This window comes from Trachemys scripta, chromosome 15, assembly GCF_013100865.1.
Source record: "Trachemys scripta elegans isolate TJP31775 chromosome 15, CAS_Tse_1.0, whole genome shotgun sequence".
Taxonomy (NCBI): Eukaryota; Metazoa; Chordata; order Testudines; family Emydidae; genus Trachemys; species Trachemys scripta.
Window position 1 is genome coordinate 17309254 of NC_048312.1, and position 13831 is coordinate 17323084.

A 13831-nucleotide genomic window follows, 5' to 3' on the forward strand; every position below is an offset into this window, starting at 1 on the left:
CAAACTTCTCTCTGATCCACTGGTTTACAGAATAAGGTGAATATAAACTGGCTGTTACTAAGGTCCTGTGGTTTTAAACCTGGGGCGTTTCCAGGGCCGGCTCCAGCTCTTTTGCTGCCCCAACCGGCGAAGCAGGAAAAAAAAAAAGATAAAGCCGCAATCGGCGGCAGTTCGGCGGCAACTCTGCCGCACCGCTTCATTCTTCGGCGGCAATTCAGCAGCGAGTCCTTCGCTCCAAGAGGGACTGAGGGACCCGCCGCCGAATTGCTGCCAAAGACCCGGGCATGCTGCCCCTTCCCATTGGCCGCCCCAAGCACCTGCTTCCTTGGCTGGTGCCTGGAGCCGGCCCTGGGCGTTTCTACATGCTCTGTTTTATTGAAACACAGCTGTAAAAATGTTAAATAAAGGGATGTGTCTTCATATAGGTTTGTATTTTAAAGTGTTTATTCCTTTACAAAACTTAATATAACTTTCACTTGTATTTGTTAAAGGTGGGCGAAGAAGCAGCCTTCTTATCTCTGATCTTGGAATTATGGATGTGATTAGAATAACAAAGACTTGTTGGGATAACTCACATGACTGGAGTACAGTCATGGATAGCTATAAACTGTTCAGGAAGGACAGATAGGGCAGAAAAGGTGGGGGAGTTGCACTGTTTGTAAGAGGGCAGTATGACTGCTCAGAGCTCCAGTATGAAACTGCAGAAAAACCTGAGAGTATCTGGATTAAATTTAGAAGTGTGAGCAACAAGGGTGATGTTGTGGTGGGAGTCTGCTAGAGATCATCAGACTAGGGAGATGAGATGGACGAGGCTTTCTTCAGGCAACTAACAGAAGTTACTAGATTACAGGCCCTGGTTCTCATGGGGGATTTCAATCACCCCAATATCTGCTGGGAGAGCAATACAGCTGTGCACAGACATCCAGGAAGTTTTTGGAAAGTGTAGGGGACAATTTCCTGGTGCAAGTGCTGGAGGAACCAACTAGGGGCAGAGCTCTTCTTGACCTGCTGCTCACAAACGGAAAAATTAGTAGGGGAAGCAAAAGTTGATGGGAACCTGGGAAGCAGTGACCATGAGATGGTCGAGTTCAGGATCCTGACAAAAGGAAGAAAGGAGAGCAGCAGAATACGGACCCTGGACTTCAGAAAAGCAGACTTTGACTCCCTCAGGGAACTGATGGGCAGGATCCCCTGGAAGAATAACATGAGGGGGAAAGGAGTCCAGGAGCTGACTGTATTTTAAAGGTTCCTTATTGAGGTTGCAGGAACAAACCATCCCTATGTGTAGAAAGAATAGTAAATATGGCAGGCGACCAGCTTGGCTTAACAGTGAAATCCTAACTGATCTTAAATACAAAAAAGAAGCTTACAAGAAGTGGAAGCTTGGACAAATGACCAGGGAGGAGTATAAAAATATTGCTCAGAACTGCAGGAGTGAAATCAGGAAGGCCAAATCACAATTAGAGTTGCAGTTAGCAAGGGATGTTAAGAGTAACAAGAAGGGTTTCTACAGGTATGTTAGCAACAAGAAGAAGGTCAGGGAAAGTGTGTGGGTCCCTTACTGAATGGGTGAGGCGACCTATGACAGAGGATGTGGAAAAAGCTAAAGTATTCAACGCTTTTTTTGCCTCTGTCTTCACGAACAAGGTCAGCTCCCAGGACTACTGCACTGGGCAGCACAGTATGGGGAGGAGGTGACCAGCCCTCTGTGGAGAAAGAAGTGATTCAGGACTATTTAGAAAAGCTGGATGAGCACAAGTCCATAGCGACGTATTATTCCTTGACTTTAGCAAATTTTTGGTACAGTCTCCCACAGTATTCTTGCCAGCAAGTTAAAGAAGTATGGGCTGGATGAATGGACGATAAGGTGGATAGAAAGCTGGCTAGATCATTGGGCTCAAGGGGTAGCAATCAATGGCTCCATGCCTAGTTGGCAGCCAGTATCAAGTGGAGTACCCCAAGGGTCAGTCCTGGGGCCGGTTTTGTTCAATATCTTCATTAATGATCTGGAGGATGGCGTGGACTGCACTCTCAGCAAGTTTGCAGATGACATTAAACTGGGAAGAGTGGTAGATACGCTGGAGGGTAGGGATAGAATACAGAGGGACCTAGACAAATTAGAGGATTGGGCTAAAAGAAATCTGATGAGGTTCAACAAAGACAAGTGCAAAGTCCTGCACTTAGGACGGAAGAATCCCATGTACTGCTACAGACTAGGGACAGAGTGGCTAGGCAGCAGTTCTGCAGAAAAGGACCTAGAGGTTACAGTGAATGAGAAGCTGGATATGAGTCAACAGCGTGTTGCCAAGAAGGCTAATGGCATTTTGGGCTGTATAAGTAGGAGCATTGCCAGCAGATCGAGGGACGTGATCATTCCCCTTTATTTGGCATTGTTGAAGCCTCATCTGGAGTACTGTGTCCAGTTTTGGGCCCCACACTACAAGAAGGATGTGGAAAAATTGGAAAGAGTCCAGCAGAGGACAACAAAAATTATTAGGGGGCTGGAGCACATGACTTATGAGGAGAGGCTGAGGGAACTGGGCTTATTTAGTCTGCAGAAGAGAAGAATGAGGAGGGATTTGATAGCTGCTTTCAACTACCTGAAAGGGGGTTCCAAAGAGAATGTATCTAGACTGTTCTCAGTGGTAGAAGATGACAGAACAAGGAGTAATGGTCTCAAGTTGCAGTTGGGGAGGTTTAGGTTGGATATTAGGAAATCTTTTTCACTAGGAGGGTGGTGAAGCACTGGAATGGGTTACCTAGGGAGGTGGTGGAATCTCCTTCCTTAGAGGTTTTTAAGGTCAAGTTGACAAAGTCCTGGCTGGGATGATTTAGTTGAGGATTGGTCCTGCTTTGAGCAGGGGGTTGGACTAGATACCTCCTGAGGTTCCTTCCAGCCCTGATATTCTATGATTCCATTATCTTAACAAGTACAGTATAAAACAGGGGTCGGCAACCTACGGCACACGTGCCAAACACGGCACGCGAGACGATTTTGAGTGGCATGCAGCTCCCTGCCGCGGTCCTGGCCCCCAGCCCCACTCAGCCCCCGCGCCCACCGCTCTCCCCTGCAGGGGCAGGAGGCAGAACCAAGCTTGGCTGCCGCAGAACCAAGCTTCCCCCCTCCCCGGCTTCTTCCCCCAGTGTGGTGCTTTCCTGCCCTGCCTCCTCTCCATCCCTGGCCAATCAGCTGATGGCCCTAGCGAGGGGGAGGGGGAAGAGCGGCAGCATGCACACAGCTCCGTAGAGGACGCAGAGAGAGGTAGGGATGGAGCCTGGGGGAAGGGGGTGGAACAGGGCATATCCCTTCTAGCACCCCGCCCTGAGCCACTCAGGGCAGGGGGCTGGGAGCACCCCCACGAGCCGAGCACCCCAGCCCTCTGCCCTGAACCCCCCCACACACACTCAGCTTTCTGCCCTGCACCCCCATATCCCCAACCCTCTGCCCTAAACCCCCCCACCCCAACACACACCCAACCTTCTGCCCTGCACCCCCACAGCCCCATCCCTCTGCCCTGAACCCCCCCCACACACTCAGCCTTCTGCCCTGCCCCCCATACTCCCAGCCCTCTGCCCTGAACCCCCACACTCCCATACACCCCAGCCTTCTGCCCTGCATCCCCTCCCCCAGCCCTCTGCCCTGACCCCTGAAACACCCACCTCCAAATCTGGGGTCCCGGCCGCAGGCCCTACTCAGCCCGCTGCCGGCCTAGGTGAACAGAACCACAGGCTGGCAGCAAACTGAGCAGGCTGGTGGCATAAGATCAGCATTTTAATTTAATTTTAAATGACGCTTCTTAAACATTTTGAAAACTTTGTTTTCTTTACATACAATAGTTTAGTTATATAATATAGACTTATAGAAAGAGACCTTCTAAAAACATTAATATGTATTACCGACACGCGAAACCTTAAATTAGAGTGAATAAATGAAGACTCGGCACACCACTTCTGAAAGATTGCCTACCCCTGGTATAAAACAAACTCTCTGGTTATAATTTGATGAGAATTAGTGGCAAGTTTAGCACAGCTGCTATGCTACATACTGGTATTTCATATCAGTATTGGTACTTCAGGCTTTTGTGATTGGTACACATTAGGTTTCCTCTCCCTCCCTAGGTGAGTCTGTGTGCTGGGCCCTGATGTATCCTTGTTGCCTACCCCCCAAACAGTTGCATGTGCTCAAACCCTCAAGAGATCTTTGGTTCCTCCAGTCCTCAGCCTCAGGGCTCTGAGAAGTTGCACAAGCTTTCCCGCAGGTTTGAGCATATACAGTTGAGTGGGAAATGCTGGGTACTGGCCGGTCTAGTTGAAGTTTTAGGCAAACAAAATGGCACAGTTGCTGTAAAGTTTGGGGATCATTTGTGCTCTGTCCTATACCTTGGAACGCCTACTAAAGCTGTTGCACACAGACCAGAATTAATTTCAACAGACAGAGGAGAAAAGGGCCGTGATTGCCTAAAAGGAAGCACAGATCAATTTGATGTTTCATGGGGGATGTTAAGTCATAAAATTACCATTTATAAACCATGTCTGTAGGCAAGCGTCTGAGTTCCTTTTTGTTAAAACTCATGATGTCCTTACAGTTCAATGATTCATTAACAAATGATCATTAATGGCGTGACAGCTATTGCTACTACAGTTATGCACCTAATAAATCTGACTCTATTCTTTCAACCTTTTTCTCTAAACAATCAACCAAATGTATCAAAGCAGAAGCATGCAACATTCCCCCTATTCAAACATAAAAGATAGCAACAACAAAAATTCAAAATGGCTGACGGCGCCAAACCTCGACACCAATGGAAACAGGAACAGAGGGTGGTACATAAGCCCAAAATTGGGCATGGAATCCTGTCAAAAATATATGGTGATGAATGCTATCGAGCCATATACTACTCACTGCATATGAGTTCCTCTCCAAGGGATTTTGTAGGCAGCTTTACAAAGAATGTATGAGCCAATAAACACACTGACTGCAGGGATTATACAAGAGAATTTCTTTGCAAGGATCATAGTTTTGGTAGTCAAAGAGTCCAACCTCCATTTTTGTCTCATAATTTATGAATCAGCTAGTCAAAAAACACATAATCCAACTTTTTAAAGACATTGCCTCTCACCTGTATCTCTGCCACTTTGATTCCACTTTTATATCCCTAACAATTTAATCACGCCAATATTCCCTTTCAATGGAAGCTTATTCAAGGAGCCCTGTGCTGCAACAAGCTTTCCCCAATTAATTCTTAAACCAGAATATTCACAAGCTAAATTTTCCCAAGCATTTATGTGTCTTGACATTAGGTTCCATCTAATAAGTCATATAAATCAAAGTGGCAACAGCAAATCATGAAATCATATACCTAGATGGATTCCTTCCAATCAGCTAACATCAGTTCTCTTAACCTATAAACCAAAGGCTCTATGAATAAATCAGAAATCATATAATTGATTTTAATGAATGCATTAGAACTAAAACATAAAAGTTCTTGTCCATTTGATTAATGACTGCATTGCTGGTGAAATCTCCTGTGAATACCCCCAGCTTAACCCAGTCAAACTCTTTTTCTGCACTGAGTTCACATAATAAAAATGATCAAGTGAGTAATCAGTCAAATGTGTCTCCTTCAAACATGTAGGTCATCACTCTACAATGTGCATCTCTCCTTTCCTGTTGTTCTCCCCAGTGTAAAATGGATTGATCTTCATGAATGCAGAAGTCTCTTCACCAGTATTTTAGCTAGAATATTAAAGTAATCATTGGGTAAAGAAACAGGACGAGAAGATTCCATGTATAATGTATAGTTCATTGTTCTTGGAGAAGGTTTATCATAACTACATTTTGGCATGGAATTTGCTTAGGCTTTTGTGCTGTACGCAATGTGTATTCAATTTTATGCCTTTTTTAGCAAATGCATTTAGTTCTTCGACTGACAATTCTGCACTATTATTCTGCCCAGCGAGATCTCAATGGACTCTCTTTGAACTTGCCACCATAGGCTTTGTCAGTAAAAAACATCCCATCCCCTCATTATTTCTCTCAGCCTTCTTCGTAATTCTTTCTGTTCCTGACAACCTCAGACCTGTCTAAGTTAACAAAGATTCTGCCATAGAGCTTGTTAAGGTTATCATCATGTTGAACTACTGCTACCCTTTGGTAATTTAGGAAGATCTAAGGTTTACAGGAGCAATTAGAATGATCCAAACAAGAATGACATTTTGTCCAAGGACCCAAAGAAGAGCTTTATGTAGCTGGAAAGCTTGTCTCTCCTCTCACCAACAGAAGTTGGTCCATTAAAAGATATGACCTCACCCACCTTGTCCCTCTACTATTCTGGGACCAAATGAGCTACAACACAGTACCCAACATGTTGTCCATAATCAATAACAGCTGTGACAGCATATCTGTGCCTTATGGACTATCAGGCTGAGATAAGAGCAGCGCTTTAAGCAACAGTCATTTGTGAAAGGGACGATTTGCAAATAGTTTATGGCTGACTCCCAGCCAAACCAAAAGACAGAGATAATCCAATGTCCTTTGTAGTCTGCGGAGCCTCTTCCACACAACCTCCTTGCAGTAGTGCGGTAAAGCGCCATCATATAACAACCGAGGGTGAAGTCCAGGCACGCAGGCAAGGGAAAGGAGGGGTCAGGTTCCCCTTCCCCCCATGCCAGAAAAGTGAACCACGGAAGGGGTAATTGAAAGTGACTTCATCTCCCATTGTGACCGTCACTTCCCTCTTCATCATGGGGGTTCCAGACCGCAGGGACCATCCTGTGTCTGTGTCACTGTCGCAATGCAAGAGCTGGCGCACGCTGCCAGCCAGTCATAGAGCCCCACCCTTAACCACACAAGGACCCCCCCCCCGCCCCATGGCGCGGTCAGCCCCTGGGAGGGGAAGACGAAGCTGCAGCGTCTGCAGCTGGCTCCTTTCCAGCCCCTTTTCCTGCCCCCCCCTCCTTCCAAGCGTTCATCATTCACACGCGCTCCTGCTTCCTTTCCCCCAGCCCCTCGCTGGCCTGGGGCGGCCTCCGCTGCCTGGGACTGGCCGGAGGTGGGAGGGAGGGGCCCGCCCTGCGGCTTCAAATAGAGCCCCGCGGGCCCCCGGCTGGCACTCGCAACCTGAGCCGGCTCCCGAGGCAGCGCGAAGCCACTGGTAGCTGAGTCCCGAGCAGCTCGTGAATCCGGAGGAGCAGAATGACCTCGGCAGCGCGGGAGATCCTGGGCCTGGGGCTGTGCGTCCTGGGCTGGGTGGGGGTCATCCTGGTCTGCGGTTTGCCCATGTGGCAGGTGTCCGCCTTCACCGACGGCCACATCGTGGTGGCGCAGACCACCTGGGAAGGGCTGTGGATGAACTGCGCGGTGCAGAGCACCGGGCAGATGCAGTGCAAAGTCTACGACTCCATCCTGGCGCTGGATCCCCACATGCAGACGGGCCGGGCGCTCACCGTCCTGGTGACCCTGCTGGGGCTGGTGGCGCTGATGGTGACCGTGGTGGGGGCCCAGTGCACCACCTGCGTCCGAGCCGGCAAGACCAAGTCCTGGATCGTGATGACCGGCGGGGTCCTCTACATCCTCTGCGGGGTGCTGGTCCTCATCCCCGTCTCCTGGTTCGCCAACATCATCATCAGCGGCTTCTACGACCCCAAAGTGCCCAACTCCATGAAGCGGGAGATGGGGGCCGCCCTCTACATCGGCTGGGCGGCCACGGCTCTGCTGCTCCTCGGGGGCAGCCTGATTTGCTGCTCCTGCTCCTGCCCCGGCGAGGGCGAGAACGCCTTCCCCGTCAAGTACTCGGCCTCCACCCGGCGGCCCACCTCCAACGGGGAGTACGACAAGAAGAACTACGTCTGAGGGGCCAGGGACGGAGCCGGGCTGCAGCTCCCAGCCGGACCCTGCCCTGGGCCCGGCTCCCTCGCCGGAGATGCTTGAAATGACTCGCGCGGACTCTGGGGAGGCGAGCTCCGAACTGGACTGTGCGCAGGTACCGCTCAGTGGCACAAGACCCAGCCCGGCTGCGCGCCTGGAGCTCGCCCCTGTTTGAGCCTTGCAAACGTTAAACAGAAAGGACCACCGGCGTGAATTCGGGCTCTCTTCCCCACTCTTCTGTCTCCCCCGGGATGAGCGGTAAATCGGCCGGGCAGCCAATGGCTGGTACTGCTTCGCCTTAACTGGAAGGGGGTTGTTTGCTTTGAGATGTATGCTATGTAACATGCAAGCGAGTTAACCTATTACTGCAGGAATATGAACCACAGAGCAGGTGCTCAGGGCTTTTTTTTTTTTAAACTACTTTGTGACTAATTACAAACCCGCACCTGCTTATTTAATTTGATTATTATTACTGCTGCCCCCCAAATGACCTACCGGATTGTTTATGTATCATTAGAGAATAAGATAAAGTCTGCGTTCTCCATCCGATTGTGGAGAAATGAGAACTCTCTTAAAACAAAGCCTCTTAAGCAGCGAATTCATCTCCCTAGCTGGGGAATCATCCTTCCCTTAATGTCTTTTTTTATAATTTAAAGAAGTTTTATTGTGCTGTTGTAATGTGCTGCCTTGCCGCTGTACAGACCCGAGTGAACACATGGCTAATGAAATTAACTAACCTAAACTCTGCGGGGCATCGGTCTAAGCAGTTAGGACGATTCTGGTACAGGATTTTACAGAACTATTTCAGAACTCAACACTCCTTATTTGTTAACCCTGTTTTTATAATAAAAAACAAACGAGATTGTCTATATTTTATATGTATATTTTTATATTCTAGCCGCATGTTTTGTTATTATAAAGATGTACGAACTATTGGGGGCAGGAATAGGTGACAGCCCAGCACTCGAATTTGGTAATTAACAACCAGTATCTGGTTGTTTGAGACAAACTTTGGAAGGAGGTGGGGTATGCTAGGGCATCATGCACAACTAGCAACTTGTTCTCCCATTTTGTGTCCAGAACAACCCATAGCGAATAGGAGTTTATAGTATAATGTATCTGCAAATATAAGAGAGGAGTTTGCATCTGTTAGTGCACCAAATGGCTTGTGCTAGCAAACATCTCTTCCTAGGGGCGGGTGCCCTGAACATTCCCCCAGTAGGACTTTGTCATCACCTCCTTCAAATTTGAACGTTGTGAGTGCAATCTGGCTTTTTTAATGGATTCTTTTACAAGACTTCAAATGTTTATATATCTTATCAACTGATCTGTGTGATGATAATGAATTGTGCCACTATTACACTAACTTTCATCATAAAACATTTTCAGTCCTTTCACATTTTTTTTTAAAAGACCCTTTGGGTTGAAATTTCTCTTATTTATTTTCTTGTAAAGAAAATACCCACATCTGGCTTATTGTAACAGTGGTGGGTTTGTTTGTTTTTTCATTATTTAATATTTTTTTTCAATTTGTTTGAATTTGGATAAATAAAATGTAAGTTCTTTTTAAAACTTCAAACTAACCTTGGTCTTCATTCCTCAGTTTAGACAATTAACCTCTGCCCTGCTATGTTTGAAGAAAATTGGTTTAGAACAATCATGGACTGAGATCTTTGATTTTCCACTAATTGGGACAGTGGTTCCGGTATAGGCACTGATCCATGTGCATAGGAAGCACTGTGCATTCAAATAAAACTCATCTTACATTGTAACCTTGATTGCTCAGTACTCTCAGGCCAGCCAACCATCCCTCCTCCTTAACCCATTCCTAGTCTACGTTTACTTGAATATGAAATCATTACAGCATACAATGTGTACTTGCTCTGGCACATGCTTTGCATGCACAATTTGAAATTGGAAGCATTAATGCTGAATAGAATATGGTTAGGCCAAGTAGGCTCCTTCCGATATCACTTTACAAGTAATGTAAAGGACTTGGCAAGGTCTTGGTTGCCATCTTGCTGAGTCCGTCTTGCTGCCAATATCAAATTTTGTGTGCTCAGTAGGGGCACAATTTAATGTGACTATGCATCTGTTTGACTGTGCAACAGCAGTTAAATTTACTAACACCATTCTTTATTTTAAAAACAAACAAGGAAATGCAAAAAATTCTTAACCTGGTATTATTGCTGAGACTTTACATGCAATAATCAAGAAATTCAAGGTTATGGCTCCCATAGCCACCATAACTTTTATAACCGGGGAGGAAGGATGACTAATTTTTGCTCTATGCAAGCACAATTTGGGATTTCCTGACTTAGATGTGTGTGAAACAAGCTTCTTTTAAAAGGGATTAGGGACTGAGTAAGTGTGACAGTTCCTAATGCAAACTCTAAAAACAATTAAACAAGTTCTAGGCCATGTGACAGTACTCTTATACCAACTCAGCACACTTCTACTGACCCTGATGGACTCCATAAGGAACTACTTTCTGCCTCCAACTAATAAGGAAACACTCTACACATTAGTCTCCCTCGCAGTATAACACTAAACCTTAACTACAGCCTCATGGTTCCATCACAAACATATAATACACATGTGTATGTCAACTCTGAATATTTGCCTTTGTTGCTGAGACTTGTGATCTAACTGGATCTGTAGTTTTGCAATAGGGCTTCATCCATATTGTTCTTGCTTTGCTTAGTAAACATAAAAAAGTGATGGTGTCAATACACAGAGGCTTGAGAGACTAGGACCTTGATCCTGCAAACACTTATGTATGTGGTTAACAATTAAGCACATGATTAGTCCCATTGGAGATAAAACTTCATGCTTCACCACAAGCATGTTTGCAGGATCTGAGCCTATGGGATCATTAAGCAAACACCATATGTGTAGAATTGTTTCCTCAGTAAAGAGGTGCAGTTCTTAAACTGTCAGTGTCTTAAATGAGAACTACAATACTGTTATTGTAACGTAATATGTGATTTTGGTACAAGAGTGAAATATTCTGTATTTCATCTTTGCAACTTTTGTTTGTAAACACCGTAACCTTATAAACTGTAAAGGCATTTAAATGTGTACATTTTGCAAGAAATCTACCAAAGCTGGCTTGTAATTTGTGTGGTGCCTTATTTGTGTCCTTTACAAAAAAACCAAACTAGAATACAAATCTCCATACTGACTTCAGAAAAGTCAATGGGGATAATCTGTGCCCGTCGTTATCATTTCTCCTCGCAACGCACTGTCACTCTAATTAATCTAACTACTGTCGATCCCCTGTGGGTAACGAATGGAGTTAACAGACCTGCAGTCCTTACTCATTTTCCTCAGGCAAAATCTCATTGACTTCAATGGGAATTTTTCCTGAGCCGAATAAAGCCCCAATCCTGCAAACACACTTGTATATAACTTTATTATGTGAGTAGTCCCACTAATGAGAGTAAAGCTGTGTGCATGTGAAAGTGTTTGTGGGACTGGGGCCTAAATAAACAAAACAAGATTTGGGCTCTGACCAGCAATATTTTGAACAACCATTTTTGGTACTGGCATTAAGTATCAAATAGTTGTGTTTTCCCCTGGAACCAATCTTATAAAAATCAACACCTTACAGCAAAACTTGATTTAACAAAGCAACCTTTTAGAAGCATAGCTGTACATCACCACAGGGCTGCAGCCACTTAAAAGCAACATCTGAAACAATTACTCTAGCCAGACCTCTTGTATGAAAAAAGCATTACTTCCGTGCATGTCTCTCACTAAAAATAGCATAATTCTGTCAATAATGGGCCACATTCTCTGCTTATGTGAGTCGACAAAATTCTCCTGAAAGAATGGAGCTGAGCCCTTTTATAGTAACAAAAAAATGGGCCCACTTCTTCTGAAAGTGTCTTTATTCTGAATGTCATGGCTCTACGTCCTGTGATAGGCTTTCCTATTGCCAGTCTTTATAAAATAACCTGGGAGAACACTAATAGTAACATCACTGGAGCTGGCATCAGGTGAAAACCTGGGGTTTGGATGCTTTTTATTTCTACATAGAGCCACAAACAAAATAAAAATCATAACTGAGCACTGGAGAAATAACGGAAGACATTAGAAAGTCCTGCTTTCATCAGAATGAGGTTTGGGCCTGATCCTGCCAGGGGCTGATTACTTCTAGCTCCCAAAGTTTAGGGCTGGGGCCTTTGTTTTTGAAAAAAATCAGATTAATTTTGTGTTTCTGACAAGCACTAGGCTATTTGACCTCAAAGAACAGGCATGACACAGGCAGCAGCAATGCAAGGTGTGTTTACGTTGCTCCTCCATGGCTGAGACAGATCACAGATGGATCACCCCTAGCGGAAAGTGGGCAGTTTATTCTCTGTGGGCCGCTCAGTTCTTAGCCTCGCTTCTGGGACTGCTAACAAAATTAGTAGCAATAATTGTAAGTTTAAATGGAAATAGATCGAGAGCCACCAAGTCATTTCACACAGGCCCCTGAACAGCCATCAGGTTGTAACAACTTCGAATCACTACCAGTCCTGGCTCAATGGACCTGATCCAAAGCCTATGAAATCTATGGAAAGATTCCCATTGACTTCAATGAGCTTCGGATCAGGCCCAGGATGAGCTGGTACCTTAAGCGGGGGACACTATGACCGACCCTCATTGCCGCTCAGTTTCTACAAAGTATGTTTGAGCTGGAAAAATGCTGTCAACACAAACATACAAAAAAAAGGAATGTTCAATGAAACTCTAAATTCTCATGACTAGCAGGGACCTTGCCCAGGTTCTAGCCTTGTCAGGGAGTTCATTCAATACTTTACAGACTTCGTCAAATAATCCCATTGTTTGGACAGGCTGTTGTTTAAAAAAGAAAACATCTTCAAAGATTGCATTTTTCAGCATTCATGCCAGCTATGTTGAGATGAACAAAAGCTCCTCACCACCCTCTCATTGACTTCCACATGCTGGGCTGGAGAAAAGGTGTCTGCCTGCTTGGCCTTTGTCTGCTAAATTAGGGGTTCTCAAACTTCATTGCACCGCAACCCCCTTCTGACAACAAAAATTACTACATGACCCCAGGAGGGAGGCCCGAAGCCTGAGCCCACCCAAGTCCTGCCAAAGCCCAAGCCCCACTACCCTGGGCGGGGGGCAAAGCCCAAGGCCTTCAGCCCCAGGTGGGGGGCCTATAACCTGAGCTCCACCACCCAGCACTGAAGCCCTCAGGCTTTGGCTTCAGCCCTGGACAATAAGGCTCCAGCTTTGACCCCAGGCGGTGGGGCCCAGGTTTTGGCTTCGGCCCCAGCAAGTCTAATGCCAGCCCTGGTGACCTCATTAAAATGGTGTCCCAACCCACAGTTTGAGAACCGCAGTGCTAAATGAACCATTAGAGTTATGAATCTGAATGTCAGCTATAGTTCATACCCTGCAAATGTAGTTAGAACCCATCTGTGCAAAGAGGGGAAATGCACCAGGCAGGAGGAAAGGGAAACTCAGTCAGTCACGTTTGCTATAGGATGTTTAAGAAATATTTCCCTTTCCTGCACAAAGATATATTTGTCATGCATCTGTTCTTCGGGATGTACTGAAGACTTTTACACTCCAAGGGAGGAATTAGTCCATGCCCACGGTTTTCTTTATGCAGTTATTCCCATGTTAAAACCTGACTACTGAATGTTACATAGTTTGTCCTTGGTTTTTTTTGTCCATCTCTAAAGTCCCAAGAGCAAGTAAGTAGTGCACCCTACTTTATTTTCCAATCTAATCTGTCTTCAAAACCCACCTTGCTCTAAACAAGCTGAGACCCATTACAGCATCCTAAACATTAAATCAGTCTCCTCCTGTCTGTTCTCTGCACTTGGGAAATGCTGAAAGATGCAAGATTCAGTATCAGATTGGACCCACAATGCATGACTGAAGTGAAATGCAGAGCTTTAACTTTGTACACAAATCATCACTAATAGGTACATCTCTTGGGTG

The 13831-nt window shown here is 45.7% G+C and overlaps 1 protein-coding gene across 1 annotated transcript; it reads left to right on the top strand.

The window, feature by feature from the left end:
• The first annotated feature begins 7049 nt into the window (after nucleotides 1-7049).
• On the top strand, nucleotides 7050-10985 carry CLDN5 (claudin 5). The gene has a single exon (XM_034791340.1). The coding sequence runs from the start codon at nucleotides 7196-7198 to the stop codon at nucleotides 7850-7852; it is 657 nt and encodes a 218-aa protein (XP_034647231.1). The 5' UTR covers nucleotides 7050-7195; the 3' UTR covers nucleotides 7853-10985.
• Nucleotides 10986-13831: the final 2846 nt, after the last annotated feature.

Excerpts from the sequence above, each read along its gene's own strand:
- CLDN5 (XM_034791340.1), top strand. The coding sequence starts at position 7,196 with ATGACCTCGGCAGCGCGGGAGATCCTGGGCCTGGGGCTGTGCGTCCTG.